This window comes from Acanthopagrus latus, chromosome 17, assembly GCF_904848185.1.
Source record: "Acanthopagrus latus isolate v.2019 chromosome 17, fAcaLat1.1, whole genome shotgun sequence".
NCBI classification, from domain to species: domain Eukaryota; kingdom Metazoa; phylum Chordata; class Actinopteri; order Spariformes; family Sparidae; genus Acanthopagrus; species Acanthopagrus latus.
The window spans coordinates 14236931-14247835 of NC_051055.1; the positions used below are offsets into that span (position 1 = coordinate 14236931).

The following is a 10905-nucleotide window of genomic DNA, read 5'->3' on the forward strand; positions in this document are numbered from 1 at the left end:
ACATGTTATTACGGGTTAATGACCCATGCAGGTCTCTATGAACGATTCAAATGAAAGAGAAGAACAGAAAAGAAACCATCACTTTGCGGTTGAACTGGTCACAACTGGTGAATGTGTAACTGGTGATGAGGGGTAACAAGACGACAGTGCCTTGTTTTAAGAGGTCACAAGCCAAGACAGTTCGGGAAACACTGGACAACTGGTGACTTGAAACTGAAGTTTTGTGGACAATCTCAATTGGACTGCTGAAGTGCCGTGCAGCAAAGCCTCTGACTTCTTCCTCCTTCTTACGCAGCGCTCAGCCTATGGTGTGAGAGTAGGATCTTGAGGCAGGAAAATCTTGAAAAAAAAAAAAAAAGAACATCCTGAGTGTTCTGCAAACATTCCCTGGAAAATAAATAAGGAAATACAATCAGAAGAAGGGAAAGCTTGTTTGTACAGCTGTAACCTGATCACAGCACTCAATCATTGTAACATATCTGATCAGTGTTTCACCCAAAACCACATTCATCAACGCTTATTTGTAATAATGGTGCACAATGTCACAATCATAAGATCATTAGCTCATGTTGGCTGTGGGGGGGGGGAACCCAGTCACCATGCAGGGTGCAGCAGGAGCAGCGCGGAGGGGGCGGAGCCTGTCGAGTGCGTCACATGTAGGGTGTTCCCAGCAGACAAGGGCGTCCATAATCAATGACCAAACACAGCAGCCAATCACAGGGCGCATCCTAATGAGCAGCCTTTAAACCCTCTTATGAATCGGTTCTTTCCAGACTGACTGGATTCTATCGGCGCGCACCGGAGGAAACGGCTGATCTCTCCCGCTCTCGCCTCCACATCTCTGACTCCACCAGAAAAAAAAACAAAAAAAAACTTTTTTTTCTTCTCTTCCAACCTTCAGCGTGAACGACAGGACCCGCTCACGGCTCTCAGCTGCAGGGGATATAACATCTGAGAGAGGATACAGCGCTGTCACATTCGTCCAGCTGATTTCTAGTTCTTTTTCTTCTATTTCGGGGAGGGGGGGACTGAAAGTTAACGTCGCCATGTCTTGCGGTGGTGCGTCGGATCAGAGTCGGCGGTTCTGCGTGTTGTCTTGGGATCAGGTGCAGCGCTTGGACTCGATCCTGGGGGAGGCTGTGCCCATCCATGGCCGGGGAAACTTCCCCACTCTGTCCGTGCAGCCGCGCCAGATCGTCCAGGTAATGAAGCCTGCTGACCCACACACATATTCACACATTCACAGACTCACTTTTTAATCTTCTTTTATTGTATAAAGTTGAGCAGTGGGACCCGAACTGCAGGAGGGTTGAATAATGTCAAACCTTCGGATGAAATTGTCAGTCTTTTTATATTCTCCCACCTGGGGAACCACATATTAGAATTAAATTGTCTGTAACTTGAAAAGCTCTCAAGGACCCTTTGTGGTCCCCAAACCCCACTGACCGCCCCAGTACACAAGTTATGTGGGTTTTGTTTCACCCTTCCAGTCTTAAATGTATTTCTAAGACACATTACATCAACTCATTTTGTTCCTCTTTTGACTCATCCTTCCAATTTCTCGCCTTAAATGTATCTGCAGGCAGACTATGAGTCTTTTCTCTTGGTTCTCCCTTAAAATATAGTTTATAAAGTTTTTTTCTGAGAGCCACCACAGAAACATCGGAGCCTGGGAGATGTGTAGGCAGGAGCACTTCCATGGTTGGACTTGAGATGTATGTATGCCAAAGTCCCTCCACATTTCCAGCCTCTTGTGCATTCTGGACGGATCACGTTTCACCTCTTCTGTGCTGTCTCTGTGGAGAGAGCACCAAGTGTAAATGCCAGTGCAGAGTTTTGAAATGATCAGTGATCATTCAGTGGATCTTTTTAAGTCAGATGATCTGTCCTAGACTTCTATTTCCTCCCCCATTTCATTCACACATTGACATAGTCAAGATGAGCCCGACGTCCTGAGCCTGTGAATCCCAGAGCTTCGTGCTTGTGGTCATGGAAAGATGAATGCTCCATTGAGCCTGCAGGAGGCTTAAATACAGGTTTGAGCCCCAAATGTGGGGACTCTTGTTTCCCCTGGATTTGTGGAAACCTCATATAATTTTATTCAGCTAAAATCCGCCATGAGAGGCTGGCTGCACATTGATCAGCAGTAAATCTCCTGTCACGACAACTGGGAATGGCACTCTTTAGCAATAAAACGTGTATTTAGCTGGCTTTGAGGATGTGATTGTGCCTCTTGCATTATGCATCACAGGGTGCATGATGCCTGAGAGTGTCAACCTTTGTCCCGCAGCATCGTGAGGCCTGCGAGTCCAGAGAGTTAAAGGTATAGCTGTAGATGCAAGAAAACAACACCCTCTTATAATTTATTACCTTTTTATTGATGTTTTTCTCAACAGGTGAGATTAGGGCTGTGAGATCAGATAACACAGCGATTAGTTTAGGGTTGAGATGTGGTTTTAGTTTTTGCATCAGTACAGATTTCTTCGATCAGATTTTTTACTGAAAAAAACAAACAAGCAAAAAAACCCCCGAACATTTGTTAAGTTTTTACCAAACAAACATGTTGTCTTACATCTGGAGAGCAGGATGTGTAGACCAGGACATCTGTGCAGCAGCACATAACTTCATTATATGCACTTCTGTTGCACATTTTCAGTGTTGTAAAATGAACTAACAAGTCATTATGAGTTGAATAAAGATATCGTGTCAACATACTGGTTTTGTAAAAGTGAGAGTCACCCATATGAATAGAACGTGAGTAAAAGTCTTTAAGTATCTGAAGTAAACGTACCTTAGTTTTTCAGTTTAATAGTTTTAAATGTAAAAAGTGCGCGTAAAAGTATCTGTGGTTACGTGTCAGCACTGTTAACTGTGATAGATTGGAAATTCAGCATTTTTCTCATTACCTGACTAATTTCTGAAACGTGATTGCTGATAAAACACTCGCGCTGTATTAAATCTGCAAAGTAATTAATAACCAAAGTTATCAAATAAAAGTAGTGGGGTAAAAAGTACAATAATTGCCTCCAAAGTGTGGACTGGAAGATTAAAGGCGCAGAAAATGGAAATACTCAAGGTGTGTGGGTCAGCCACTCAGGTGTACTCAGGTAGGAGAGTTATTAAGTGTAGACCTGACCCTGAATTTGGCTCTGACTGCTCTGACGCACCAGATTACCACCTCGGCATATAAAAACTGCAATATTACGGCTTCTGATTGGACTTCGAGCCCAATCGACACCACTTCAGTGCTGAACAGTGACATTACTGCCATTATGCTGTTAAGAACTAGCTCCTTCAACACTCCTCCTGTGTGAGGGGCTGACTCGCCTTCAAATGTTTGTTTGTCAGTAACCTGACCCAGTGTGTATAAATAGAGCTGGCTCGTTATCTGATCACCATGGGAGAGAGAGTTAACAGACACTAATCTGACAGGTCAGTGTCCGGGGGGAGATTTAGGATTGCGACGTGAGTGTGTAACGACTAATTTGCGCTGCCGGCTTGTACCAGTGCACTAATTGCACTTAGTATTTTCTCGGTGGACGTGCTCGTCTTACTTGTTGTTACATGTGTCAGCTTTAGCATCAGGTGTATACCGAGTGAAGAAGACAATATTATCAGGGAGCTCGCCAGATGTATCAAGGCGGCTGATATGTCAGATCTTCAGACTCAAGTTTCCACTGAGCACTTTGATCCAGAGAGTTTAAAGAACAGAATGTTTTTATGGCATGGGTGGACTGCTGTTTTCCTTCAGGGGAAATGCTGTTATTGATGTTGGCTCGCCCCCACCAACTCTCGATCACCCTCATTCAATGAGGTGAGACGTTCATTTGAACTTCTTCCAGGTCACTGGTGGAAACTCTGTTGACCCTTGATGACCCATGGTTGTGGGGTTGAGCCTAAAGTAAGGTTTTTTTTTTTGTTGTTGTCTTGTGTGGTGCTCACTCTGTCTTGGCTGCAGTTCAGGACTATGACAAGATGAGACAATCTGAACCAGAGCACCAGCTCTGCTGCTCTTTGTCTCAGCTCTTTAGGTTTCATTCAGACTGAAGCTGATGGTGATGAAATGGACTTTTGTAAGCAGCAGTATTGATCGTGCCTTCACAAACTATTGATTTCCTCTACGCTCACGTGGAGCTCATATTTAACTTGAGTCTCTTCAGATGCATCTGTGTCTTTCATCAATTCCCCTCAAAGTCTGACCACGAACATAGTTTAATGAATGTGATTAATCATTAATAACATGCCGTGTCTGTGTCTTGTTCCAGGTGGTGCGGGCGAGGCTGGAGGAGAGGGGTGTGTGTGTTAAAGATGTCAGGCTAAATGGTTCGGCTGCCAGCCATGTGCTCCATCAGGACACCGGACTGGGCTACAAGGACCTGGACCTGATCTTTGGCGTGTCGCTGAAAGACGATCAGGCCTTCCGCCTGGTGAAGGATGTCGTGCTGGACTGCCTTTTCGACTTCCTGCCAGCCGGGGTCTCTAAGGAGCGCATCTCGGCACTAACCCTCAAAGAGGCCTATGTACAGAAACTGGTGAAAGTCTGTAATGACACGGACCGCTGGAGCCTCATCTCGCTGTCCAACAACACAGGCAAGAATGTGGAGCTAAAATTTGTGGACTCTTTACGGCGACAGTTTGAATTCAGCGTGGACTCCTTCCAGATTTGCCTCGATTCTCTGCTCTTGTTTGACCGCTGCTCAGAGACGCCCATGTCTGAGAGCTTTCATCCCACTGTTGTCGGGGAGAGCGTGTACGGGGACTTCAGGGAGGCCATGGAGCACCTGTGTCAGAGGACCATAGCTACACGCAGCCCAGAGGAAATCAGAGGGGGCGGCTTATTGAAGTACTGCCACCTGCTGGTGCGAGGGTTCAGACCCTCCTCGGAGGCGGACATGAAGCAGATGCAGCGCTACATGTGCTCCCGCTTCTTCATAGACTTCTCTGACATAGGGGAGCAGCAGCGGAAACTGGAGGCCTACCTGCAGAACCACTTTGCCGGGATGGAGCACAAACGGTACGAGTGCCTGATGACTCTGCACCAGGTGGTGAACGAGAGCACCGTGTGTCTGATGGGCCACGAGCGGCGTCAGACGCTCAGCCTCATCTCCATGCTGGCGCTGAAGGTGCTGGCTGAGCAGAACGCCATCCCGACTGTAACGAACGTCACGTGTTATTACCAGCCAGCGCCGTACGTGCAGGACATCAACTTCAGTAATTACTATATTGCGCATGTGCAGCCGCCGCAGGTCTCACCGTGCAGTAATTCATATCAGACATGGCTGCCCTGTAGCTGAGTGGACTGTGAGGAGGGCAGAGATGGACACGGCTCCATCGCTCTTTATCTGTCAGAGGAAGTGGACTGAAAATACAAAAAAAAACAACAACAACAACAAAAAACAAAACTCATGTTTGCCAAATGTGACTTGACTTAAACAATCCTGTACTGCTGTACATCCGATTGAGCCGACACGTTGATTTTTGTCTTGCAAAACATCTGTAAGATTGCTGGTCATTTCTGAGATGTAGCGATAAATCTTGTTTAAGTATTAAAAAAAAAGTCTATATGAAGCTTTATATATATATATATATATATATATTGTATGTCAAAAATACATTTTTGAGGAAACAAACTTTGAAGCCGGTGCTGTTTTCATACTCTGGCTTTATTTTTTTAAAATTACATACTGGACCAAAGATGTATTTGTTGTTCAGAAAGGGAATGTTGTTATGATTCCAAGTGCCTAAAAATGAACCATGAAATGTTCTGAAAACATCTGTAAAGTGAGAACTGTGCAGTCGCTGTTTTCTAGATTACTCCGTCTCTCTTTTCAGGAACAGAAGTCATTCATTCATTTTTGTGAGATTAAAAAAAGGAAAAAAAAAATGCAGCTTTTTTGTATGGTGGTTATTTTATTTGAACCTTGTTGATCTTTGCTTCTGAGGGCTGCAGTTAGCTTCAACTGCTCATTATCTGAAACTGCCTCACCATCCGCTCAGTCGAGTCGCATATCCCCACTTGACCATCATAAACGGCAGGTTTTTCATTGAATCTGGGACTAGATAGAGAAACATGGGGGGGTTGTTTGTTCTTTTAGTTGATAAGCTGACGACAACGAGGCGGCTCATTTCCACTGACCAGGCCCATTGAAATGCATATACTGTTGTCTGGAGTGAGTTGCATTCGTTAAACCGAGGCTGGGGATCCATTACAATCTGAGGACATGAACCATAAGGAGGCTTTTCTAAAGCACAATGGCTTCTCTCTCCTCACTGATACTAAAGCTTTTTAACAAAGACCAGCCTGTTCTCCCGCCCATGCTACGACTGGAGAGCCCTCCCTGTGTGCTTGACTGATACCATATCCATGTTGTTTTGTCTGAATGAGTCAGAATTAAAAAATCTTTGCAGACATGGCTGGAGTGGTAAAGTTTGTCAAAAGAGAGACGTTGGTGGGAACGACACAGCTCGTACAGATTATTGGCAGAACTTTGCGTGTCACATTCGGACCGATATTTACTTCCTGGAACAAAAGGTTTACGTGTCATCTGAGTCACATGTATTCATTCCCTCTTTTTTTTAAGTCAGGCGATGAGGGGCTGCTCTACATATACTCTGCCTTACCTTTTTTATCAGCTAGTTAATAACAATGGATGGCACTTTGTCTGTCTCACACACGGCCACACTAGCCTGGGAGAGGAACGCAAGGCAAAGATTTACCACTGGGGCCCCTCCTGACTCTGCACCTACTACACTGTGTGTGTCCCGTGTGGCCTCCAAGTTTTAATTAAGTTCAGTGCAACCAGTTTGTCTCATTTGCCTTTTGTAGGTTGTGGTAATGTGATTAAACACAACTTCCATGGGTTCCTGCATATGTGAGCATAAACAATGAAATGAAACACAAATAAACTGTCAACTCAAACATTAAGACACAGGTTCTTTCTACAAGACGGCAGTATGGCGCTAGCTAACAATGTGAACAGAGTACAGTGAATCTTTAGTGTCCCTGCGGTACAGTGGTCGAACACAAATATGTACAACACATCGTACACAAACAAAGCTAAAGATTCTTGTCACCTGCAAGGCTGTCATAGATCATGGAGGTTCCTAGTTTGTTTGAAAAGCTAATTGCAGATGGTGTAAAGGATGATCAGCGTCTGTTAGTGCTGCCTTTGTAAACGCCGCATGTAGCACCGATGTCATCATCAGGGTGTTTTTACAGACTTTGTCTCGGTCTGTGCTCTGAGACTAGAAATGCTTAGTCAAAAAACGAAATTACGAACAAAGGGTAGGAGTTTGAAAGATAGAGACGTTCGCCAGGCATGTTATCAATTTGCATGATGGGAAATAGGATTCAGTAGACCCATACTACAAAAAAAAAGAGCCAGAATATTTTGGCCTGTGCTGCAGTGTTGTTCACCTGTGTTTTTCAAATGTAATTATGTTTCTCAGTGGTCTCACTGTCGGCTCCTTTGCAGTCATGCTACTGTCCACAGCAAAAAAGAACCGTAAATTCACAATTTGCCCTACACACCCTGATCTCAGTGCTATGAAAAAGGCAGAGTAAAACACCCGGTTGTATTAATAAGTTGGCAGATTTTGTTACTGATCTAGCAGAAGGAATGCCGCTTCTGAACTGTCTCGAGTTCTGCTGGTAAGGGGAAACACTTGATCAACGACAGAAGAGACTTTGACACAATGCTGGCGCTCTCCGCTGAGTGACCCTCTGTTCACCTACTTTGCCTCCTCCACCGGCGGGGGGTTCTTTATCGTTTGCAGTGTAAAGTTTCCACAGTTATATAGTTGTTCTCCCGTTACCTTGGGATGGCAACCAGGAAAAAACAATGCCTCTTCCTGTTTTGGTTGCGCAATGGCAGACCAGTTTCATTTGTGCCGTAATTCAACCCTCAGTTCCCCCCCCCAAAAAAAATCCCACCCGGTGTCAGACAGAAGCATGGTGGCATGATGAAAGGGAGGTTTATAGGAAACCAACTAATCCATACACGGATGGTGCGAACAGCATTTACTTCAGAGTGGTCTATTGCCAAGTGTTAAGACTCAAATGATTGACTTTACTGGGGTCTTTACCATGGTGGAGATGATGCAGTCTACCTCTATATTTGTAACCCCATGAGTGTGATTGATAGACGATGGATCGGGTGGTTCATTAGTGCCGACATGCAATTTTCACAGACCACTAGCTCAGTGCTGTCCTGCAAATGAGCCAAATGATGGTGTGTTTCCTGAAGGGCTTCTCCAATTCACCTGCTTCTACTCATCTTCTCAGCCTCGTCTTCTCAGCCTTTCTTCCACTTTCCGTATGAAATAACAGGATGTCGTGGAGCTGAGAGGTAAATTTGATTGCAATTTAATGTGCAACCAAATATTTGAGATTTGTCGCTGGTTCAAGGCCTCCACCAACAAAGATGTTTAGCATCCTGGTTATCCATTACCTTCACCATCCACTCTGCTTGTTTTGGCACCATGCTGAAGAGCCTTCTGTAAATTTTTCCTTTTGTGCTTTGTGTATTTCTTCAAGCAGCCATGGTTGTTTTGGCTGAGGCCATCCAGGGTGTGTTCTCTTTGCTGTTTTATTCATGTTACCATCGGGCCATTAGGTCAATATTAATCCTTAGGACTGGCGCACAGAAGACAGGCAAGATGGCGTCATCGTCAGAGGCCTCCATCATATTAAAAACATCTGTGTACATAATTAAATACTGGATTTAACAGAAGAACAAGCAGTAGCAGCTGAAGTGACATGTGCAATTCAAAAGATTTTTTCATCAAGTGCCCGTCTGGATGTCAGAGGTGGATTCTGTCGCAGGGATGATAGTGTGAGATTTCTGAGACACTTAATTTGGGCTTTGATTTGGAGAGTACCTGTGTGGGCTGAGGTCTGTGCACATGTCTGTGTGAAAGGAGGGGTGATGACAGGACTGAGACGCATAATGACAGAGATTTCACAATATCTCGCCACAACACAAATCAAACTCACCCTGGCCTGGTATCTGTGCTATTACCTCTCCTGAAAAAGGGTTTAATCACCCAAGGGAGCGATTATAATGTCCCACTTACCCATTATCCAAGGGGAGTTTCTCACTTTGTGCCTTTGTTTGATGCACACTTTCTCCCCCCCGATGCCAGACAAACATTTAAGGCTCAGTCGCGATCACATTGGCCTGAGTCAGGAAACGGAGATGTTTTAAATTAAGCTGTTCTTAAGCAGCACATGACTCTGTGGATGTGACATCATCCTAAGGGTGCAAAGGGGAAACACATGTTTTAGTTGAACTGCATGATTGGAGCAAGCTGACGGTGCAGCTTCAGCTGGAGGAGATGTGTGGGTCGTCGTCTGTGTGTTGCTGTGTTGCCGGGGTACAGCACTGAGAAAACGTTCATCAAGAGTTCATCTAAAGGAGAAAGACTCCAAACAATCTATCTATCTATCTATCTATCTATCTATCTATCTATCTATCTATCTATCTATCTATCTATCTATCTATCTATCTATCTTATGGAGAGAGAGAGAGAGAGAGAGAGAGAGAGAGAGAGAGAGAGAGAGAGAGCGAGAGCGAGAGAGAGAGAACACCAAAACATGCCTCAGAGAAACAAGATTTCCCCCGGATAGCTAGGAAAACATTGAAAACTGGACAGCAACATAATAATGAATGTTTTCTTGCCTGGATGAGCAAAAGCTTTCCACTGAGTAAGAGGTCATACTGTTTCTGGAGGAGCTCCTGGTTGGTTGGCCGGTTAAAAATAAACATGCAACCTGATGTGTGAACATCAGTCAACAGTGTAATGTAACGAAATACGTTTATTCAAGCACTTTATTTAAAGGTGCCATCATGTAGGAATTTTGGTCGGAAACATTAGGAAATTGACTAAGATTATTAATGGAATGGAAAGCATCATGTTGAAGATTAACTTAAGTTAACATGCTCACCAGCTGGCCCTGTTCTGGCCTGTACAGGTTCGAAGCTCCCGTGATCATGATAGCTACTGTTAGCTGCACTGAGCGCTAATTCTGGAGATGCTGCCTCCTATCTTTTTCATATCATGCATTCGACAGGTCCCAAGTTCTTACATATTTCACCTTAAATTACAGTTTTGTACCTTACTTGACCATGTTTCGGTGTGTAAATGTTTCATACTTACCAAAAGTTTTGGAATCAGTCCGGCCTCCACTAGGAACCGTGACATAGCTGCGATGCAGTCCTTTGGGGCGACTATGACAGTGAAGTTACTTTCATTTAAAGTGCTTGTTTTCACCACAATCTGCTGGACCAGTTCTGAAACCTTTGGCTGGTAATTCCTCATTGAGGATTTCCATGTGCTGTAACTTTAAACTTATACTTCATAACATTTCAGTTGAAAATACTGAATATTATTTTTCCTCCTCTGCACGCATCTGACAGGTGTTAGCTGTTACTTTGCAAATTACATGCGCTACACACCTACCCAGGTGTTTTTAGATAAGACTTATGTGTATAGTCAGGTGTAAATTGGGTGGAGCTATGCCAGTCATACATGATGTCACCCAACTCCTTGTACTGATAAGATTGAAGATTAGGTAAGTTGTCCTGCCCCAAAAGGTGCAACAGAACCACATAAGGATGATGGAGCTGTGAAGCTCTGCACCCACGCAGTCCAGACATGTGAAAACACGTGTGTGGATGGACTATGGGTGTGCATAGGCTGTAATATTTTACCATATTTTACCAAAATGTATGACTTTCTTAAATCTGATGCATCATTATTGATTAAATTATCAACCTGTGAAATAACTGATTAGAGTTTTGTTTCTGTCACTAATATAAAACATGTCTGAGCATCCACCACTGACATCAAGGAAAGGAACATTTCAGATAAAGGAAGTTACAACACCTCCTAGTAAAACCACAA

At 44.1% G+C, this 10905-nt stretch overlaps 1 protein-coding gene across 1 annotated transcript; it reads left to right on the forward strand.

Annotated features, from left to right (window-relative positions):
* The first annotated feature begins 761 nt into the window (after nt 1–761).
* tent5ba (terminal nucleotidyltransferase 5ba) lies at nt 762–5885 on the forward strand. The gene is made up of 2 exons (XM_037075705.1): nt 762–1202; nt 4266–5885. The coding sequence occupies exons 1-2, from the start codon at nt 1047–1049 to the stop codon at nt 5292–5294; spliced, it is 1185 nt and encodes a 394-aa protein (XP_036931600.1). The 5' UTR covers nt 762–1046; the 3' UTR covers nt 5295–5885.
* The last annotated feature ends 5020 nt before the right edge of the window (nt 5886–10905 follow it).